The following is a 23,236-nucleotide window of genomic DNA, read 5'->3' as shown; positions in this document are numbered from 1 at the left end:
CACTGTGTTCCTATGTGCATATGTGTGCATACATGGGTGCATGGATTATCGCTTCTACTTCTCTACTTATCTATTGGAGAAATACAAGCTTCAGGATAAATTTCTGATCGATTCATTTGTCTGAAATCAACTCTCTAAAGTGGTTAAACATAAGATACTCACAAATCTATTTATAGTAGTAAAAAGAATGGCAATAGTCCATGACTTGATTTGGCAGTAGAAAAGCATGGGCACTGTCTATGTTAATCAAATATTGTACAAAGCAACAGTCTGTATTGTCATACATATGATATTTTAAACTGTTTCTGCCAAGTAATAAGCATAATTTTAGCTGCTCACTCCTAAAATGAGTTCCAGGATATAAACTCTTATCTCAAGATGCACATAAATTTACCTGCAAGCTATGTTTTTCTGAGAGAGGCCCTCTTGCCTGCAGAGTTGGTATTATGGGAAGCTGGCCACAGAATTTCTTTGTTCAAATGATTCAATGACAATGAACTTCAAGCCTCAATAGGGTGTCTGTTAAAGTGAGAACACCAACCCAGAAGAAATTTACACAGTAAATTGAATTAGGATGACGTAGAAAGACTTTGATGGAGCTAGGGACATTGACTACCTAAATTCTGATATTATTTGCCAGTAGAAACAACCTATCCAGCCACTTGGAGAAATTAACCCTGCATTGACTGAGGAAAAATGATAACCCCCACATCACTTAAGGCAGTCATCTTGGGAAGCAATGATTATTCTTCCAAGTACCCACCCATGACCCATCATTATTTTAGACTAATAGTTACATTATCATACTTTCAGACCCCGTAATATAAATTATGTGTGACCCATGAAGAGGTGTGCTAAACTTAAAAGAACCACTTGTTTTCTAATTGTTATGAACAAAACTGTGGGAACAGATACAAGGTAAGTACTAAGGATATGGGACAATGGTGAGAGGAACATAAAGTTAGATTGGAATGAAAATATTGACAGGAATTCACTATGTACATTGAATGTAATAGTTTGGAGTATTAGAAGTGATGTCAGCAGTATGTTTATTTGGCTGAAACCTGGACCAGAAGATGGCCCACAGGAATGAATACAAATGTCAGAACTTCCTTGGGTAAATGTAGCAGCGATGGAAAGTCTTAGTGAGGGTTCAGTGTTAGGATGTGTTTGTCTCCTAGCACATACCCAGTCATACAACTGGAGCAAATACATGCTAGAAGCCCAGAATTCTTAAAGAGCTTGCCCAGTGCCCTTCTCTATAGACAAGACCTTATAGTGGGACTGCTGAGAAAGGGATAGACATCGCTTAGTTCATTCCCTGCCCTGGGAGAACATTCTCAGGATAGATGACAAATTTATTTGTTAATGTATTATGTTTCGTGGTATTGAAAAAGAAAACCAATAAGTAACAAGTATTAAAACGAAAACATTTAAATTGTTTTAGTAAAAGGTTTTTGTTTTTTTTGTTTGTTTTTATAAAGATTGAGCTTTCTGGACATTTCCAGAATGAGGAAGCTTATTCAAGTTATAAAGGCCTGAATAAATTATCTAACACACACAAGGAATGAGACTTAGAGATGATATCAATGGTATTAAAGTTTTTAAGGTCAAAAGGCAACAATTATAAGGACTGGCTATTATATTTAATCCAAGTCTATTTAAAGTGACTAGTTTTAAAAATTTTATATGCTAGTTAAATGTGCTAGATTGGTGTAATTGATCTTCTGGGTGTTCAATAACCATATTTTGTGGCCTATACTAATGTGGTCAAAATGGATTAAAAAAGAATATTAAAGGGGATTAATTGGTTAACCAGGTCCCAGGGTACTGTGGGACATTTTCTTTAAACGTTTTTTTAATCACATGGCATCATCCATTATTTTATTCAGAGAGGCCATGGAGACCCCAACTGGTGAATTCTACCCTTTGTCCCATCTCCAAACAAGAGGGTCAACACAGGGAAAGATTCCCTCCACACTTCCAAGTGAAACAATGATAAAGCAAGGCCTTTGACTGATCCTCACATAGAGGGACTAACTGGAAAGAGAAAGACTAGAGGAGCAAGAGGTTCCTCCCATGCTCAAGTGGCCCCTGAGGATCAGATCATCAGCCGGCCTTGACAACAACCACCACCACCACCACAATAGCGACAGCAAAGTGACTGATTTTTCCACCTCCATGGTCATAAACACCAAACAAGAAAGTATATCCAAGCCTAAAATGATAAGTATGTTTCTTTAACAGTCCTCAGTCCATATGATATGTTATTTGGACAACTATTCCTACCTAATGATTCTCTTTCTTGGTTAAAAAAAAAATACTGCCCATGCATAGGATATGGCCTTGGCTCAGCTCAACATGGCTATTTGTGTTCTGCCTCACACCGTCTTGCCAGTTAGAAACATACAGTTAGATCTGTCTGTTCCCTGAAACCCTCATAATCCCTGTTCCACCCGATGTCTGCTCAAAGGACTTTGCCAGTCCAGAAAAAGCTTACTTCATAGGCCATCTCATGTATTCATTGACTTGACTCTCCTGTGTCTCCTCCCGTTGCTTCCCTCCAATCTAACCAATACAGCTTTACCATTACCACCTTTGCTGCACAAAAACAGACGGTGCCCTCCTGGTACTACTAACCTTACTGGCCTTCTCCATTTCAGTCTTTCTGAGTCTTCATTGGTTCTCAGTATTGCTGGGGACCTACCTTCCCTGCTCTCATCAAACACTTAACCACCCTCGCTATTAACACCCAACTCTGCTGCTACTGGCAGCTATAAAGGCTCCCTCACCTTACTGTTTGCTCCTCAATACTCATGCATTTTGCCCAGATTATAGGCCTTCTCTAACTCATCCCTCCTCTTGCTACTCTGGACTTGGCAGTCTTCAGAATCTGGAATGGAAACAGTGGGCCTGTTTGGTTTTGTTTGTTTGTTTTCTATCAGTTAGCTTCTCTGTCTCTCCAGCTCTCAGAAAACCTTAAAGAAATTTCAGATCAGTTTGATACCCTTCTTCACCAATTTGATTCCTTGGCAGCTGTGGTATTTCAACACTGAAGACCTCAGGTCCTCCTCCAAGATCCATGAATTCATGAGCCTTGGGTATTTGGCTAAGTTTCCAGTCCCAGGCAGGATTTCCCTCTTGTTGAACGATTTTAAGTCCAAATAGAGAGCTATTAGTTACCATTAAGTTATGCATGCTTCTATTGCATGCTCTGGATTATAGTGCCATGGTTGTGGTAGTGGTTGTGGTACGTAGGTATCATAGCTGGGTAGGACTAATGGTTAATTCCCTCTTTGGAAAATCACATGGTACCTTCTGGTACCATCAAAGCTAGTCCTCAGGGTATGAACTTGAAGGTAGATCCAACTCAGATTCTCTGAGATGTGTGCCTGGTCCAAAGTGCATGGTATCCCCAGCAACAAGAACTTAAATTCTACCTCTGAGAGGCAACTGAAGGTAACATTTTTAGGAATTTGTTGGACAACCTTGACAACTTAAAAGGCAGCTTTTCATGCCTAATGTTGGAGTTTTTGTTAGATAGTCTATGGATCTTGGAGGGGGCAGTCTCATTCTTGGTTACTGCTGTGGTTTGAATGTGTCCCAATGCTCATGTATTGGAAACTGAATCATCAGTGCAATGGAGTTCGGAGGTGTAAGCACATGATCACGGGAATGAGCTAGTTATCACAGGTTCTTGACAAAAGCATGAATTTGACCCTCCCCCCCTTCTTCCATATTCCATCATGGCAGGATGCAATAAGAAGGGTCTTGCCGATGTGGGTCCTTTCACTTTAGTCACAAGCCTTCAGAATGGTAAGAAATATTTTTTATTCTTTATAAACTAACTAGGTGTCTTGTTACAGTGTTGTACAACAAAGACAGTTGATAAGAAAACTACTATCCTTCCATTTATGCTCAGTGCTCACTTCTTACTCTTTGCTTTTCTTATTTACTCTCATATGTTGATATCCTTTTCTCATGTATGTCTATTCATGTGTTTTGCCTAAAAACATTAAAGTACATGGTTGTGTGGTAGGTGTCACTAAGAACAATCACATGCTGTAACAGAAATTGTTCTATACAGGGTTTGGCTACATTTTGATGACATAGTATGATAGGACCTACAGAATTGGGCAACAGCTCAGGAATAGGTGTTAAATATATTTTAACATGAGGCTTAAAATGGCTAAAAAAAATAGTCAGAAAATCTAGTCCCCTCCCCCAACTCCATTGCTCTCAGATCTCTGTGCGGAAAGTAATAGTGCTCCCTGCCATCTTCTTCCGGTAGTCTTCATCAAAATCCTCACTTTGTGCCACAGTAAAGTAGTTCTTCCAGTCTCCAGGCATCCCTGAAACAAAATGAAATCTCAGAGATTGCTGTAGGTACAGACGGGGAGTGATTATACATCCCTAGGACCTGCACCAAGATGAACAGGTACACAAGTCACCTCTCCAACTCTACAGCTATTAGCAAAGCAAGTCAGGTAGCATGAGACATCAGTGGAAAATATAAGTCAACTATAGGACTAAGAGATTTATTTGGCACCTCAGGATGTCAATTTCACCTACCTTTCCTCATGAAAGGAGAGATTGAGTGGTCCATGATGCTGGTGGGTAGAGTGGTATAGTTGGCCATTGGGTTTTGCTTCATTACATCAAAGGAGGTATGATGGATGATTTTATTTAGAACTTCCTCTGATATGTCTTTTTCAAGGAATTTTACTATCTTCTCAATTTCCCTCTTTGGGTCCTGTATGTGGAATAGTTATACAAAATAAATAAATATGGTTTTCCATTGGAGATGCTGTTTAGTCAGTATAGACAATATTTTGGAAAGGATGTGTCAAGGTGCCAATTGAAATTTATCTTAAGTAGTTTTAGTGCAGGGCACTGACTGTCTCAGGTTCTGCTCCTGCCCTCTAGGAGTGTAACTTGTAGCAGGGGACAAATGTCTCCACAGACAGCACCTGGAACCTTGAAATAGGAACTGAGGTATATCCTGGGTGTCAAGGATTGTGTGACGACATATAAAACAGAGGCCATGTTGGTTTGTGTGATTAGTTTTGGTTTATTGACTATAACAGTCAGAAAAAGGGAATTGTGAGTTATCAGAACTCTAATAAGGGAATGAACAAAGATTATCAATTTGACTCAGGAATGTGAACACTTTGCTGCTTGCCTCATTCTGATGAAAGCCAAGGAGCTAAGCTTCTGGTTAAATCACATTGGACTTTGGTATAGGAGTTGGATTTGTAACTTGAGCACACTGATCCACAGGATTTTGAGGGTAGACCTGTGGTCTACTCATTCACAGTGAAACAGAGAGAGGAGTCTATTCAATATCCCACTCTATGTATCTAATCCTGCTAGTGTTCACATGGACAAGACCTCAATTAAATATGGATGTCAGGGGTGTAGAAGAGGGAGAAGGGATCTAAACTTTTAAAATATAACTATGTGCACTCTACAATTATAACTGAATAAACCTATAGTCACTTTGTGAGACAACAAATTATTTTGTAGATAATGAAACATGGCTTGGGGGTGTCAGAATCTAATCCATTGATTTGACTATAAAACTTGTTCTGGTTTCTGAGGAGGAAAGATAAAACTAGAGAATGTCTTCAAGGATCTCCTGCAGGCAAGCTCACATCCCAGGGTGTCACTGAGCTATCTGGATCTGAGGATGTGGGAAGACCCAGTGGAGGTCACACGGCCCTCACCTCTTTCATGTCTTCATAGAAGAGGTAGAGAATGCGGTGTTGGTCTTTCACATCCCACCATCCCTTTACATGGTCATACCAGGAGCCCCACAACACTGAGGAGGAAAGAGGTGGAATATCACTGTCACCTTAGAACTCATCAAATGAGGATGGATGCACCAAATAAAAGAGAACAATTAATAAATACAAATGAAATGCAAAGATCCTAAATGGAATTCTTACCTGCAGAAGAGTTTTTTTTACATACACATACCCATACAAGAATTTCTTACCCCTCTCCCCCATGTCTTATTAGATGTGTTCCTCCTTCTATTCCCACTGAACTTTGTGTCTTTTTATTCCCATCAAGGCCAATTTGTACTACCCAAAATTTTTGGATGTGTTGTCTTCCACTGGAGAATGGTAGACTTCTCAGACACTATACTCTTAGAGACAACTGACCCTTACTCTTTCACCAACAATCCCCAGTAGCTCATTTGTTAGGGGAAGAATTTTGTTTCCAACTCTTCTCTTTATGCTAGAATTTGGTATGGCTTGGGCTTTCATGGGGCTTGTGAATACTCTCACAATTGGGGTACATATGCAGCTCCTCTGCTTTGGTCAAAAGACACTGTTCCCTTGTATCATGCACTGCCTCTGGCTCTTAGATTTTGTGCCCCCTCTTGCTTTTGTAAGAGTATTGAGGAAAATGATAAAATACATTCTGAATTCCTTGTTTTTTACTCCCATCATTCAACTTTCTCTGCTATGAAGGGTGAAATTACAACTGAGTTCAAAACTTTTACTTTTTGTTACATTATCACATGGCACATAGATTAGTGTTAAGATGTGTATGTGTACACACACACACACACACACACACACACATATATATATATGTATATATATATATATGTATATATATATATATATATATATATATATATATATAAACTCATAGTATGGTTTTGAAAAGACTTGGGAAAATCTCTTACTACCAAGTATCTGGACAACTTTGCTCTGTGATGGTGAGTGATGAGAAGTATGCTAGCCATCTTTTGCTGGCTCTGCCTACCCTGCCCAGCAAGTGGAACTCAGCTTACATTTGGACTTTGTTCAAAGAGGTGCTGGAAGGCTTTTGGAGACAGGAGGATGCTGCACTTGTTTCCTTAGTATACTTCCTGTTGGCTCACTGTGGTTTCCTGCTGCCACTGTCAAGGCTTTAAGTTCCCAGTAAGGGTCCCTCTGATAGCTCCAGGAGCTGGTACACACCATAAACCTCTACTAGCCCTTGATGGCTTCCCCAACTTCTGCTCGCAACTGTCAATAGTCTTTGTCAAAATCTTCAGAGATGACCTAGTCAGAGTTATCATCTACTTCCTTGAATGACTTTAAGGGATGCAAATATCTACTGAAAATCCTGTCTGTTGTCAGCACATGGGTTAGGAAGTAGAAAGGCACAGTTTTCTTTCACTCACCGTTTCCAGCTTTGAATGTTTCAACATATTCTTCCCATGTCCCAGGGTCAGGCAGCATTTTATTCATTCTTGAGAAATGGTAATAAGATACCAGGCAGTCCTTGGCATTTCTGGCCACATAGATAATCTAGTTTTTTTTTTTCAGCAAAGGGAGTGGGAGGCAGAGAGAAAACAACACAGAAAATATCATCATTCAATATGGATTACTTTCGTTCTTGGAAAGTATATTGCATATTGCATGCTAACTTATTGGAGGAACTGGGGAGTGCATGTGTTTTTATGATCAACATGACCACCTTTTCTAATATGTTCACAAACCATTCTGATTTATAGCTATAACATTAACATTATTTCTAAGTATATCCTTTTTGTCTTAAAAGTGTGGTTTGTGTGATAAATATTGCTGTTACCCTAAACTAACTTGGGGAATAAGGACGATACCTGTGGTGCCTTGGTCCAGTCATAACAAATTTTTCTGCAGACTGGGTGCCTTATAAACAACAGAAACTAATTTCTCACAGTTTAGGAGTCTGAAGAATTGAAGATAGAGATGTCAGCAGATTTATTGGCTCACTTCCTCACAGATGGCCATCTTTAATAAAGGTCTCAACCCTGTTCATGAGGCCCCACTTTCATAACATGATCACTAAAGACCTACTTCTGAATCCCATCACTATGGGAGTTAAAATTTCAATATATTAATTTGGAGAACAGAACATTCAGACCACAGAGCATGGTGGTTTTCACCATATAGAAGAAAGTCCTCCCTAGCTTTTGATTGAAGAGTCTAAATGGGCTACAGGATGGGAGAAGCTAAGGCTATGAGCCAGCCAGTGTCTTCTCTATAAGATAATGCCAATCTCACAGATGAATTGTCTTCCCTGCTTTTTATCCTCTTGTGGCAGTATTAAGTCCCCCCACCTTGGAGAGATTTATGAGGGCATCTTTGTGTGAGGAAGATGATGGTATGCTCTAACAAAGGAGAGGTGACCCCTTGTCTTGCTATCTGTCCCCTTCCTTTTCTTACCTCCTGGCTCCCATTCTAGCGTGTCGCTGTATATGTTTGCAGCAGTGATGGGGGAGGAGGATATTGCTATGGTTTGATATGAAAAGCATTCCCCAAATAGCCAGCTGTAGACCTGATCTCCAGGGTAGTGCTACAAGGAGGTACTAGAGACATTTTAGAGACAGGGCTTACAGAGAGGGTCTTAAGACACTGGGGGTACACCCTCCAAAGATATTGTGGATCTTTCCTTCCCTCTCCCTGTTTACTGTTCTCCCCAACTCCCTCTTTCCCACTCTCGCCATCTTTCATTTCTACTTTGAGATTCAACTTCTCACTTTGGACTCCATTCCCACCATGGCGTTGCTCTTACTAGAGGCTCAATCCAGAGCACTGCCCAACCTTGAACATGAACCTCCAGAACCATGAACCAAACTAACCCTCTCCTCGCATCACCAGTAGCTTGTGCCCCGTATTTTGTTGTAAGTAGCACTGCAAAGCTTCTCGTCTGTTATAAGCATCTTAGTGTCTTCTCAAGCACTTGCGTCCAGTGTCCCACTCGCTTGTGTTCCTTCCGGTGAATTACCTGAATGCGTGCTTTCCCAAGTGCATTTCCTCCATTACTCTCAGTCCTGCATGACTGTCTCTCTGCTCCCTTCCTTGCCACTGGATTTCTCTCCAATGTTCATGAAAATACTTAGGAACCCAAACAGTGTGAGGCAACTACAGTCTCATTATCATATATATATATATATATATATATATATATATATATATATATATATATATATTACATCTCAGGGGCTCACATCTGCCAAACAAGTGCTTCCTGATTTAATCTTCAGCCCCTATTTTGCATGCTCTATTTCTATATTGAGTATGATATTCAAGACTCAAGAGACTAGACACAAGAGAAGTCTCAGGCACAGGGAATATATGCAAGAGTACTTACAATAAGGAATCCAAAATCAAATATAATTTTTGAAGAGTCTGATAACTTGTATTAGATTCTTGTTGGTGCTGTAAGAAAATTATCATATATATAGTGGCTGAAAAAGTTATATGCATTATCTTAGATTCCCGGAGGACATGTTTCATGGGACTAAAGTGAAGTGGTCAGCAGGGTAGGTTCCTTTTGTTGACTCTAAATGAAAATTCATTTCCTCATTGCTTCCAGCATTGGAGATCACCTGTGCTTCTGAGCTGCTGACCCTTTCCTAGAATCACCCCTTCTTCGTTCTTCACTTGCTTCATCTCCTATTTCTGCTTGCTTCTTTTACAAAGACCTCTGGTGAAATGTAGGTCCCAGATAATTTAGACTGCTTACTACATCTTAATCAGACCCACAAGACCTATTTGGCAATAGTAACATCCCCAAGTTCTATTGCCTAGGATACAGATTGTGAGTAGCCACATCGTTATGCCTACAATACCATCATAAAACGAAAAGCTTAGACAAAGGTCTCTGAAGTCGTTTACTGCTCACATCTGAGTGGATAATGAGAGGGGCTGCCATCCAGAAGCTTGCAGTATTTAGAAGACTGATTTTACAAAAAGGTGTTAGTGTTATGATTAGGCAGGTGTCTATGTCTCTTCTGACACTGGGTCTACAAGGTTTGGCAATAATATATTACAGTAGCACTGAAAACCCGTTAAGGGAGAGCTGTAGCTTTCTTGTATAAAGAGTGGACTCTACCCCTGGGTGAGAAACATGCCCTTGCTACCTCCCTTAAGAGTGAATCCAGGACTTAAGATTCACTTAAATCAACCAGGCGGTGGTGGCGCACGCCTTTAATCCCAGCACTTGGGAGGCAGAGGCAGGCAAATCTTTATGAGTTCAAGGCCAGCCTGGTCTACAGAGCAAGTTCCAGGGTAGCTAGGGCTACACAGAGAAACCCTGTCTCAAAAAAAAAAAAAAAAAAAAAGAGTCACTTTTCTTTCCCAGAATTCCTGCCACAAAGAACAGTCAGTTTAGATCTACCGTGTGTCTCTGCTGGGCCTGCGTGTCCTTCTGAGTCAGGCGGTGACTTTTTCCCTTTTTCTCTCTTTTTCTCTTTGGGATCCTGGCCAGAGCCCAAGTATGCCTCTCAGGTACTTTAGGCCTTTTCACTCTTTCTCTAATGTTCCCTTCACCCCTGCCATGTGGCCGCTTGTTAAGCTGGTCTCCATGCTTAACTCAAACAGCGCGCTGCACCCCGCCCCCATCCCCGCCTCTCCATTCTCTTCTTCCAGGCCGAGGACAATATTTACAGTTTGCCTTCCCTAGGGATTTTCTTTTAAACACCAGTAAAATTGCCCTTGAGCTGCCATTTGAATCTGTTCTTAAACTTCTTCATTCATGAAACTAGGAGTCCCTAGAAAGAACCTCACTTCAACAGTATCATGTGGTAACCAAGAACAGAATCATCGCTGGGTGGTGGTGGCACAAGCCTTTAATCCCAGCACCCAGGAGTTGGAGGCAGATGGATCTTTGTGAGTTCCAGGCCAGTCTGGTCTATAGAATGATTTCCAGGACAGCCAGGACTGTTACATGGAGAAACCCTGTCTCAAAAACCAACAAAGCAAGGAAGGAAGAAAGGAAGGAAAGAAGGGGAAGAAAAGGAAAGAAAGAAAGATTGATTATTGGTTTTTCAGCAGCAAAAGTAACTTGCAATAAAAGAAGATATCTATCTGTGGGAACTTGTGAGAATCCAGAGCTGCCTGCTACCCAGGCCACACCCCACTGCAGCAGTCTCTCTGTCTCTCTCTCTCATTTTTATGAAGATAGGGTGTCTTAGTTAAGGTTTTTATTGCTGTGAAGAGACACCATGACCACAGCAACTCTTATAAGGAAAATATTTAATTGAGGCAGCTTACAGTTTCAGAGGTTCAGTCCATTATCATCATGCCAGGGAGCATGGTGGCATGCAGGCAGACGTGGTGCTGGAGAAATAGTTGAGAGTCCTACATCTTTCAGGGGCACTGGGCTGTATCTTGAGCATAGGAAACCTCAGAGCCCACTCCCACAGTGAACACACTTCCTCCCACAAGGCCATACCCACTCCAACAAAGCCACACCTTCTAATAACACCACTCCCTAGGTGGCCAATTACATTCAAACTACCACACAGGGTCTCACTATATAGTTCAGGCTGTCCTGGAACTCACTATATGAACCTAGCTGGCTTTGAACTCAGAGAGATCCACCTGCCTTTGCCTCCTAAGGGCTGGGGTTGAAGGTGTGCACCACTACAGCTGGCTAGCAGCTTCATTCTTACAGCTGCTTTAGATCGAATGGCAAGGTCCCTAGAGAGAGAATGGAGACATTGTGAGTCTCTAACCCCATAACACACTACTCAGGTGCTTGAATGCCAGGAGAATAGCAGACAATATCGTTTCCTTAAGAAACATTATCGGTTCAGGCTGCCAGATCCCAGGGCATCAGAGGGCTACCAGTGCCAAACATCCACCACCTAAGCAACAGCTTCACTTTAACTAAATGTGTCCTTTCTCTCCAATAATCTTGGAGTCCCACATTCCTGGCTACTGATCAATCAGCGTTTTATTAAACCAGTGTATAAAAGCATTATCCCACAGCATCCAAAAGGATGCTCTTGGCTAAGGACAAGGCACAACAGGACCGTGAGGCAGGTAAGGCCCTCTGATAGTTGGCTTTAGTGGGACTCTTAACAGCTTGGTTGAATATTGCCTGCAGGGGGGAGGGGCTTGGACCTGCCTCAACTGATTGTACCAGGCTTTGATGACTCCCCATGGCAGCCCTTACGCTTTTGGAGGAGGGGATGGGGGGAAGGCTAGGAATCAGGGAGGAGGCTCTGGGGGAGTCAGAGGAGGGAATGGGGGGGAAGGTTAGGAAGGGGGGAAGGAGATTGGGGGGAGTAGGAGGAGAGATGAGTGGGCAATCTGTGGTTGGTATGTAAAATGAGTAAAATTTTTTTTTTAAAATAAAAAAAATAATATCACCCGCAGCTGCACTGCAGCCTGTGTTTTGAGAACCCTCCTGGCCTCTTCTTTGCAGGACCCCAAAGATCCCCAAGTTCACTGTCTTGTTCTACTTTTCCCATGCACGTTTCCCCAGACAGACTGCATTCTTGTTTAAGTCCTTCTTGGTCCCTGCTTCATAGAGGTTCCAAATTAAAAGTCCACCTTCAAGCAGAAACCCTTGCTTGGTTTCATTGGCTTCTCTCTTTTAGCATGGGTTAGCTGGTACATGTGAAAACTTCCAATGGTACCCGGCAATCATATTCTGAAGGAAAGGGGGGGGGTGCGGAAAGGAGTGTGTGGGCCTTGGAGTAATGACAGTACCTGCCTTACACTTTCCACTGGTTGCTTCTGTTTTAATGAGTAAAACTGGGCTGTTCTTACCTTTGAGTTTTCTTTCCAGAAGGAAGGTGGCAGCATCTGAACAGGCAGATGAGTCTTCAGGGTTCGAGGTGAAGGCATTTTGTTAGCCAGATCCAGACCTAGGAAATAAGACCACACTGTTCAGCCAGATGTTTCTCCCCAGCTAGGTGGATCCCCTGTTGTGTTAAACACTGGAAATTGTATTGGCCAAATGACTGACTCTGTGGTCTCACATATATAAGGGTTGTGTCTCCCTCCTGATGGCAGCTTTCCAGTTCGTCCTAGAGGATCCTACACAGTGATGGGTGGAACTACACCTTAAACAGAGCCCCTTAATTATGCAAACCTCTTGTCCTTTACCTAAACTTAGATTTCATGTCAGGAAACTGAAGATGGGCTGAGGAAAGGGTTAATCATTGAAACTTCTTATTTATTGTGTAGTGGGCTCTGAACTAAAGTTATGCCATCTTGTGAAACTGTTCCTAAGAATACTTAGTGCTAACACTATGTTGAGTAATCTGGTCTCTGGACCAGCCATAAATTCTTAAACAATGTGTCCCTGACCTCAAGGCTATGAGAAATGCCAGACCACTGAACTGCTATCTCTCCACTTCTGTAAACAAAGCTTGCTTGCTGCAGCTGTCCATAGGTGCCTTCTGTATACATCACAACTGAAGTTTTTGCCTTTAAAAACTTGAACAAATTGGAGGTTGTAGCTGTCTCCTACCACCACTCTGTCTGGGACAGCCCCCACTGGTGGTGAATAAAGGCTCCATATAATTTTATTTGTTTGGGCCTCTCAGATGTTTCCTTTCTTTAAAACCCATAACATTTGGAGGTTCCAAAAAAATCCCCGAGAAGACTCCTGGCCCCTAAGGTGAGTGCCTCCTACCTAGGAAAAAGTAAGGGCTGTTAGTCCTAGAGAGGCCACTGAGAAGATGTTCTTTAGGTCCAGAAATTGACTACCTCCTGCCAAATTGCCCCCTAAAATTTTTGAAGGAGTCTTCCTGTGTACCTGTATTCGAGAATCTCTGTAAGTAACATAAACCAGGGTTTCAGGTTTTCGGTAGGTCTGGGGAGCCAATCAGGGGATACATGAAAAAAGCTGGCAACAGTGTAAGAATACCTGAGTTCAGGTTGTGGCCAGAACAGCACCACAAATCCACAGGATCTGGTTTGTCTTGGTGGCCACCAATCTGTGCTCTATATTTGTTGGATTCATTTCTATTGTCTCTGTCCCTTGCCTGTGTTTTTATGCCTCCATTAACCATTTCCAATTATAGGCAGACATGGAAAACTGAACCTCATTGATGCTCTCAACCTCCACCTTGGAATGCATGTTACAAAACTTTAAATTAGGTTTCATAGCATGAGAATCAGAGTGTGGAGTCCACTTCTCCAAGGGAACTCTCTGTTCACTTTGCAAATTGGATTGGTCAGCCTTTGGTGTGGGATGAATTGATAATTGTGTCATGCAACATTGAAGTTGCTGCCAGGGTTCAGTCTATCATTCTAAGAAGACCAGGATCAGTTTCCCTACATTTAAGCATAGCTGGATAGCCTGGGAACACAACCTTCCTGGATGCTAGAGGGCAACACACATGGGATCCAGAGGATGTTAGCAGTACAGGAGAAAAAGCCTCCCAAAGTGTCAGAGGACCCCTGACCCTGAGTTTTCACAGCCACCCTATGTCCCACCTGTGACTCCTTCTGGACCCATTGGCCCTGACTCTGTCCTTAGCTTTTCCCACACCTGCAGTGGGTCCTCCTATGCCCTACCTCCCCACTCTCAACTGTATCCAAGGCTTCCTGACTCACTCATCCTCACAGGACCCAGGTATAGACCAATCCCCATCTCAGTTCCCTCTATGGATCCTTGGCTCCCTTCATAAGGGATGCTACAGGTGATGTGGCTCCATTTATGGTCTATGTTCCCTTTTCTACCAGTGATCTTTATAACTGGAAAAATCAAAACTCCTCCTCCTCTGAGAAACCCCAAGGTTTAATTTCTTTCCTCAGTGTTTTTACACTCACCAGCCTACCTGAGATTGACTGCCAGCAGCTACAAACTCTCTCTACCTCAGAAGAGAGAGAAGAGAGAGACAGAGGATCTGGAGGGAAGCAGGGTAATCCATACATAGCCTCTGAGGACACCTTGATTCTGGAAGCTGCCTTCCCTTCTACCGGACCTCAACAGGATCCCAACACTGCCCAAGGTAAGAGGACTCTCTGCACCTAGTGCTGGACTCTGATAAATGGTCTCTGCAATTCTGCACAGAAGCTCACAAATTTGTCTAATGTTAGTGAAGTTTTACAAGGACCTACTGCAACTCCTTCCATGTTTCTGGAGAGGCTATTAGAAGCCAACCAGATCTCTACACCCACTGATTTGGAAGCCCCAGCAAACAGGCACATATCTTTAAGCCTAGCACTTGGGGGGCAGAGGCAGGAAGATCTCTGAGTTCAAGGCTCTCTGAATTCAAGGCTAGCCTGGTCTGCAGAGCGAGTTCCAAGACTACCTGAGGCTCCACTGCTTCTCCCTAGTGCCTTCCTGTGGGAGCAAGTATTTAACTTTCAGACTTTGGGGACATATATGTTCCAAACTACAGCCCATGCCTTCACTGAGCTGTGACACATGCAGAGCACTCCAGATGCTTGCACACCATAGGATGTGTGCCTTCTGCTACCAAGTCATGCATTTTTAGGACAGGAATTATGTTTGTTGACCTCAGCTACTTTCACCATACTCCTTTCTGTTTCTGTTTGAAAGTGCTTTCTAGAAGGAAGACTGTAGAAATGATATTACTCTGGGGTAAAAATTGATACTGCACAGTGATCACAGTCTGCTGCATCCCAGTTGGGGGACCTTACCCGAGTTGAGGGGTGGAGGCAAAGTCCACTCGAGGAAAGGGTGGCGGTCAAAGGTGTTGGCCCGCTGGCACTTTTGCACATCCCCATCATTTTGGATCATGTCCACAATTTCCTGTGTCCAGGTGGTACCTAGAAGCAGCCATTATTTTCAGTTCTACCCACTCATGGCACAATTCAATTCTATTTAATCATCACACATATACTCAGCTACATTCAGGTTTGCTGGGTTCTGGGTAGAATCTACTCATCTGTTACATTATCTGCACACTCAGTGTATTTTTGCTGGAGTGGGGGAGGGGGCTCCTCTAAACACTAGTGGTCCTCTGTGCTCATTGTTACCATGTGCTTGTAGTGTATACTTCCTCATGGCCTCTCTGTTTTCTTTCTCCCTAGCATTCAGCAAAGCATTCCCCCCCCCACATAAATTGAGTTTGACTGAATAAATATGGAGTCAGGCAAATGTGCATTGATGCACAGATGAGTTAGCCAATGCATCTGCTCTAACAAGCTGATGGTCCCTTTTGGAGGAGACAGAACAAAGACTGCTTCTTGCCTGCCTGCCATCCCCTCTTCTCTTCCTAATTAAGAGATCCTCCCATTTTAGTTAGGTAATTAGCTACTTGAGTGAAAGGTCACAGTTTTCAGTCTTGCACCAGAATCCAGTCACTACTTATGATGTCTCTATTACTCTCAGATAAACCCAATACATGAGGCATACACACAGCCAGAAGGAAGGCAAGAATGAGGGAGGGGGATGTGCTGGAGGAGTGTACAGGAAGGTTGCTCACTCACTGCTGAAAGGCCAGTGAGAGTAGAACTATGGTAGCTTTGGCATGAAGAATGGATATAAGAATAGAATATCACCTGCCCTAAGAAGGAAGTATTCTCGCGAGGGGACCAGTGCAGGTGTGTTACACACCTGGGAGTATATGGAAGGTTCATGAGAGGCTGAGAGGTGCTGAGAGAAATGATGCAACAAAGTCAGAGAGAGAGGGAAGGAGGGAGACAGCGTGTGTTTATGTTTGGGACCATTGCACAGAGGCCTTGCAGGTGACTGCATGATTTTCAAGGTGGACTGATGGAAAAATCTCTGCTCTAAGGAGATGTACAGGCTTAAGTTTCAGATATGGGGAACTTAGCTGGGAAGCCACATGTCCAGTGAAAACCAGACAGAAAGGGAGAGCCTATAGCAACTGGAAGCTCTGCTTGGAAACGTCTAAGCTCAATGTTGGCCCATGAGCAAGAAAGGTGGAGATGAAAACTAATATGGAACTCAATGCCTAGGGACAGAAAGGCATTTGATATCCAGCTGTATCTTGTTGTCAGAATCCCTCTTAACTAAGTCAAATGTCCAAACTATTAACTTTGTCACATTGTGTGGGATTATGAAAGCAAATAGGGGGGGTTGGGCACTGCTAGACACTCACTGCTGTCTTCCCAAGGGGGATGCCCCTTAGTGCTCCCCTCTGCCCAGGCCCATGCCATTCTTTGTCTTTGGGACCCCTTCCCCATAAACCCCTCTTCATTCACTAGGATCTAACAACTGATACCTCCTTCTCCATCTCTCCCTCAGTGGATGCGCATGGGCCTCTCAGCACGGCTACCTGGCTGCAAGTGCCCAAGTCCATGCCAATCTAGGCCACGAGGAGCAGTTTAGGTGCTGGAGAAGTGAAGAGAGAGGGGTGGCCTGGCTGGTGGGATTTACCCTAAGCATTTCCATTTTATTTCCTAGAGTCTTTGGGGGCTTGTGATGTTTGGTCCATCTCTGTCTTTCTTTCAATAGCCTAATTAAAGGAGAACCCTGTGGCTGGGGCATGGACACTTATGAGTTTGGATTTCCCCCTCGAGCCGCCAGGGACTTGCCTAGCTGAAGCCCTACACTTCCTCTTTTAATCAGGATGCCTGCTGCCACTCCTTGCACCCACCTGCCTTTGCATAGGTCGCAATGAGGAGGTCGTCAGGCTTTGCTTGGAAGTTCCAGATTTTGTCCCAATTATCACTTATCATCTTGGACATGAGGATCCCATTCACTTCTTTGGTTTCTGGCTGCAGGTGCCGTTCGTCCAGGTGGAGGTTTTTCATTTCTTCCGAGGACATCTTGGGATGGGGACTTGACAGATTCTGTAGGAAGGCGAATTTATGTTACTTCTAATACTTGGGCTTAACTTTGATTCTCTCAGGTGAGCAGAAAAGCGATTCACATGTTTTGTGTTCATGTAGCAAGAAAAGTAAAACCGTGGGTATGTGGGACATTTGAAACAGCTTGGTTTGAAGGAACGGACATCTCTATGGGACAGCTACCAGGAAGGAAGATAACCCTGGAGCAATCTGCCATTTTGTGTGCATTCCTTGGAGACAGCCTGTCTGAGGCCTGAGAGACAGGCAGAGACATGGGCTTGTGCCACAGCCCACAGCTTCCTGTGAGGTCTGAGCAGCATGAAGTGGATTGTATGCAAAGTGGGCAGAGGTAGGCTCACTAACTAGCACAAATCCAGAAATGACTTCGTGTAACATCTTCTTAGGGTTCCCCTCTATGAGGTTGTGGCCGTCAAAGGGTCGCAGCATGGCAGTCTGGCTGACAGAAATTTTCTGGAAGTCGACAGTAATAAGTGGTTCATCAGTGGTAGGGCTCAGCTGAAGAGCAACCACCACATAAAGCCACCTCATCTTTCTTTGGGAGAAAACCCAATGGCTTGAGATGCGGCAGCTATTTCTATGACAGAGAATTTTGCTCCAATTTCTTGAAATCTTAGAATTAAATTGATCATAGATCTCTGTGTGTTATTACATACCTGTAGTCAGTCACAGCAATGAGAAGCTGAGGCAGGAGGACTTCAAGTTTGAGACTAGTCTGTGATACACACACACACACACACACACACACACACACACACACACCCTCTTTATATAAAAATTATAGAACTATAATAAGTCAAGCCATAGCATTTCTGTTTTTGTTCTAGGTTTAAGAATGATCCTGGCATGTTTAGCAAGTGCTTCCATGGCTAAGAATTTGATATTCTGAAACAGCTAACTGATGGAACTTACAGTTAGGGTTTAATGTATTATCGGGGAATTTTGCATGCAGATTCTATTTCATCAGGCTTGTCCGTGAGAGAATCTGAGTTACCATACTGATAAGCTTAACTTGGAAGATTTAGGATATTTTTTGAGGTAGGATATTCCACACTGTCACCCACAGTTCTCAACCTTGCATTTGAGTTCAGCAAAGAAATGTTGATGGTTGCTGCATTTAGAAGACACATCTGTTCCCTGAACACGCTGTTCCCATGTACAGCACCCAAAGGGACCCAGAGGCACAGGCTGGAGCATGTGATAGGCTTGACTGGACCATGGCTTGGCAGCCCTTTCCTGTCATAGTGTAGCTGTGGGGCTCTACACTAGGATGTCCATCCTCTCTCTTCCTCCTGCTGAATTTTGCTGCCTTGCTTTCCATCCCCAAGGCCAGTCATTTCATTGCTTATAGGCAGCTACAGAAATGCCTGGGATGTGGGAGGACTGGAGCTCTGGTTCCTTGGGAAGTGGGTTCTGCCAGGTGGGCTGTTCCTGATACAACAGCTTTGTTTGACCTGAGAAGGTTCATTTAACCTATCTTCCGTTCATGGCTTCCAAACTAGAAAGGACTCCGGGATAAATAAAACATGTGGCAACCATCTTTTGAGGACATGTCCTCCCCTTCTGTTCTGAAGTGACAAACTGTCACTGACGGTATGTGGAGCTTTCCCAGGAATTCATGTCAGCGAGGTCAGAGGTAAGGAAACATGGGATGGGGGAGTTTCAGGTAAGTCCTGAAGCAGCTTGAGATCAAAGTGGTTTGTGGAGATTTTCCTTTTGTCTCAAAGACTAAATGCGTTGTGGAAAATGGATGCTCCATGAAGTAACGGGAAGACACAGAGGAAACCTAAATGCATACTACAAAGTGTAAGAGACCTGTTTGAAATGGAGACACGCTACTGGAGTCCAACTGTGTGGCCTTATCCATGCGGTGAGACCATGGAGACAGTGGAGGTCAGTGGGGGTCCAGGACTGGGTGGATGAATAGGGAAAGCATGGAGGAGTTTGGGGGGGTAGGGAAATGACTGTATGATACTGAGAGAGTGAATGCCCATCATTATATTAACCCCATAGGACGTTATGTGAAGAGCCACCTAGGCATGGTGGTGTTCACTTGTCATTCCAGAACGGAGATGGGAGGAAGATCAGGGTTATCCTCAGCTACATAGTGAATTTGAGGCCAGCCTATGAGATACTGCTGCATGCTCATGAGAGAGAGGTAAAAATGCCCTGTGGAAGAGCTGAAGCCAAGAATGTAGGCAGGCAGCGCCCCCCTCCTTTCCTTCCTGGGACTTCCAGGAATACAGTTTCACCCCCAACACCCGACCTTAGGACTTGTGTCTTGGAACCTTGGAGCTGGAAACCTTGTGTTGATTTATAAACCCACCATGTTTATAATCATCTTTTAAGCAGAAACATGAAGCTGGCACAACAGCGGCCCAGGAGTGAAACATAAGCCAGGAGCTCATCCGGAAACTTGCGGAGCCAGGATTTTGTAGAGGACATTAGGACAAAGAAGCAAGCAGTGTTTGTGGAATCACTAGGTAACCACCTAATACAAACCTACAACCCCCTCATCAGTCTGTCTAAAACTGCTGAAGGCCCGGCAAGGCTTTTCTTTGTAAATCATCTGGTGGCACACCTTCTTGACCTGTGTACCTGTGGTGGTTTGGAAGAAAACGGCCCCCATAGGCTCATAAGGAGAGGCGCTATTGGGAGGTGTGGCCTTGTTAGGAAAAGTGTGTCACTGGGAGTGGGCTTTGAGGTCTCAGATGCTCAAGCCAGGCCCAGTGTTTCGGTCTCTTCCTGCTGCCTGTGGATGCAGATGTAGAACTCTCAGCTACCTCTCCAGCACCATGTCTGCCTCCATGCCACCGTGCTTCCCACCATGACAGTCATGGACTAAACCTCTGAACTGTAAGCCAGCCCCAGTTAAATGTTTTCCTTTTAAGAGTTTCCATGGTCATAGCATCTCCTCACAGCAATAGAAACCCTAACTAATAAAATATCCAAAGTGGCAGAATCAGACCTGAGATGACAGCCCTTCTCATCCTGCACACCTACTTACATGGACCTTGTGTTTGGAAAGGGTGTGGTCCCTTACTCCCAGAGGAAAGCATGAAGTAAGGTGTTTTTTTCCCCATTGTCTTTCAGTCTAGGGTCAGAAACTGTAATGACTGGTTGAGGAAAACAAAGAGACACTCAAAACTCCTCAGCCTAGAAGAAATAGTCCTTGTGGGATAGGAGCCACGATGGGTCAGAGGGATAGGACATAGATCCTGCCTGAAGAAGTGGAGACTCTTCCCCCTTGTGGCCTTCCCTGGCAATGTGTGCCACAGGAAGAGTATTCAGCTCTTCTCAGAGTTCTTTCTCTTTCTCTTTTTTTTCTTTATTAAGAAATTTTCTACTCACTCTACATACCACACACAGATCTCACCTCCACCCTCCTCCCATCTCCCAGCCCTCCTTCCCAAGCCACCCCACATCCCCACAGTCCCCACAAATCAAGGTCTCCCATGGGGAGTCAGCAGAGCCTGGCACACCGAGCCTAGGCAGGTCCAAGCCCCTTCCCACTGTACCAAGGCTGCGCAAGGTGCCACACCACAGGCACTGGATTCCCAAAAGCCTGCCTGTGCACCAGGGATGGATCCAGATTCCCCTGCTTGGGTGTTCCCCAAACAGTTCTAGCCAAACAACCATCTTCCATATCCAGAGGGCCTAGTCCAGTCCCCTGGGGGCTTGTCCAGTGACTGATGGAGGCAGATGCAGAGATCCACGGCCAGGCTCTGGGAATCCAATCCATGAGATAGAGGAGGGATTCTGCAGGCGGGGAACGTGGAGATCATGACAGGAAGAAGTGCAGAGATGACCAGCTACACTATTGGAGGCCCATGAACTTTCATGGGTTCTTATACATGTTTTTGTGCATTTCCCTTTCAGATGTGACTGCTTATGCCTGGGGACCCCAGGAGAGAATCTGGAGTCAGAGCAGCAAAAAGCTGGCTAGCTACTCCCCTTAGTGAAAGAAAGCAATTGGTGGGGGAGGGCCACAGCACGAGGATGAGGAGAAAGATCACTTCTGTACCACTTAAGTACAGAGGCGTTAGGGGGATCAGGTGAAGTGCATTGACCATCTATTGACCTGATTGTGCAGGTTTTGGGTTTTTTTTTATTTGTTTATTTTGCTTTTTTTTTTGAGACGGGGTCTTGCTATGTAGTTTTGACTGTCCTGGTGCTTGAGAACAGAGAACCACCTTCCTGCTGTGATTAAAGGCATGTGGCACCAGCTCTGCCTATAGTTTGTGTTTTAATTGACACTCATGAAACAAAACATATCTAAGAATAACATGCAATCAGACACTCAAAGGATAACATTTTGCCTTATTTGTTTAAATAGGTACAGTATTCCAGGTAGCTAAAACCCTGTTGACAATCTTTCTCCCTCCATTCCTCTTTTTTTAATTTTTTTAAAATTTATTTATTTTACAATACCATTCAGTTCTACATATCAGCCACGGGTTCCCCTGTTCTCCCCCCTCCCATCCCCTCACCCCCAGCCCACTCCCCATTCCCACCTCCTCCAGGGCAAATCCTCCCCCAAGAACTGCGATCAACCTGGTAGACTCAGTCCAGGCAGGTCCAGTCCCTTCCTCCCAGCCTGAGCTAAGTGTCTGCATAAGCTCCAGGTTTCAAACAGCCAACTCATGCAATGAGAACAGGACTTGGTCCCACTGCCTAGTTGCCTCCCAAACTGATCAAGACAATCAACTGTCACACCTATTTAGAGGGCCTGATCCAGCTGGGGGCCCCTCAGCCTTTGGTTCATAGTTCATGTGTTTCCATTCATTTGGCTATTTCTTTTTCAATAATTGAGTAAAACCGAAATTTATTATAAGCCACAGTCGTCCTAGGGACCTCCATGCTATATATATAGCCTTCATGGTTCTATGGGTTGTGGTCTGATTGTTCTTTATTTTATATCTAGAATCCACTTATGAGTGAGTACATACCATGACTGTCTTTCTGGGTTTGGGTTACCTCACTCAGGATGATTTTTTCTAGTTCCATCCATTTGCCTGCAAATTTCATGCTTTCATTGCTTTTTCTCTGCTGAGTAGTACTCCAATGTGTATATGTACCACATTTTTTTCATGCATTCTTCCGTTGACAGGCATCTAGGTTGTTTCCAGGTTCTGGCTATTACAAATAGTGCTGCTATGAACATAGCTGAGCATGTATCTTTATGGTATGAATCAGCATTCCTTGGGTATATGCCCAAGAGTGGGATGGCTGGGTCTTGAGGTAGTTCGATTCCTAATTTTCTGAGAAACCGCCATACTGATTTCTACAGTGGTTGTACAAGTTTACATTCCCACCAACAGTGGAGTAGTGTTCCCTTTGCTCCACATCCTCTCCAACATTGACTGTCATTGGTGTTTTTGATCATAGCCATTCTGACAGGTGTAAGGTGGTATCTCAGAGTCGTTTGATTTGCATTTCTCTGATGATTAAGGATGTTGAGCATTTCTTTAAATGTCTTTCAGCCATTTGTATTTCTTGTTTTGTGAATTCCCTGTTTAGCTCTTTAGTCCATTTTTTAATTGGACTGTTCAATATTTTGATGTCTAGTTTCTTGAGTTCTTTATATACTGTGGAGATCAATCCTCTGTCAGATGTGGGTTTGGTGAAGATCTTTTCCCATTCTGTTGGCTGTCTTTTTGTCTTATTGACTGTGTCTTTTGCCCTGCAAAAGCTTCTCAGTT

The 23,236-nt window shown here is 43.7% G+C and overlaps 1 protein-coding gene across 1 annotated transcript; it reads right to left on the bottom strand.

Moving 5' to 3' along the window:
- Window positions 1-3,862: 3,862 nt before the first annotated feature.
- LOC114708896 (sulfotransferase 1C1) lies at window positions 3,863-17,589 on the bottom strand. Its single transcript, XM_028892452.2, has 7 exons — window positions 17,324-17,589; window positions 15,399-15,527; window positions 12,549-12,646; window positions 7,184-7,310; window positions 5,727-5,821; window positions 4,573-4,753; window positions 3,863-4,352 (listed from the first exon to the last, which is right to left on the bottom strand). The coding sequence occupies exons 1-7, from the start codon at window positions 17,493-17,495 to the stop codon at window positions 4,240-4,242; spliced, it is 915 nt and encodes a 304-aa protein (XP_028748285.1). The 5' UTR covers window positions 17,496-17,589; the 3' UTR covers window positions 3,863-4,239.
- Window positions 17,590-23,236: the final 5,647 nt, after the last annotated feature.

Source organism: Peromyscus leucopus, chromosome 16_21 (assembly GCF_004664715.2).
Source record: "Peromyscus leucopus breed LL Stock chromosome 16_21, UCI_PerLeu_2.1, whole genome shotgun sequence".
NCBI lineage: Eukaryota > Metazoa > Chordata > Mammalia > Rodentia > Cricetidae > Peromyscus > Peromyscus leucopus.
This window is presented reverse-complemented; position numbering and strand designations above follow the sequence as displayed.

Excerpts from the sequence above, each read along its gene's own strand:
- LOC114708896 (XM_028892452.2), bottom strand. The coding sequence starts at position 17,495 with ATGTCCTCGGAAGAAATGAAAAACCTCCACCTGGACGAACGGCACCTG. Across the intron at positions 7,311-12,548 it reads TCTGGAAAGAAAACTCAAAG|ATTATCTATGTGGCCAGAAA; the intron begins GTAAGAACAGCC and ends AAAAAAAACTAG. Across the intron at positions 4,353-4,572 it reads CTCTCCTTTCATGAGGAAAG|GGATGCCTGGAGACTGGAAG; the intron begins GTAGGTGAAATT and ends ATTTTGTTTCAG.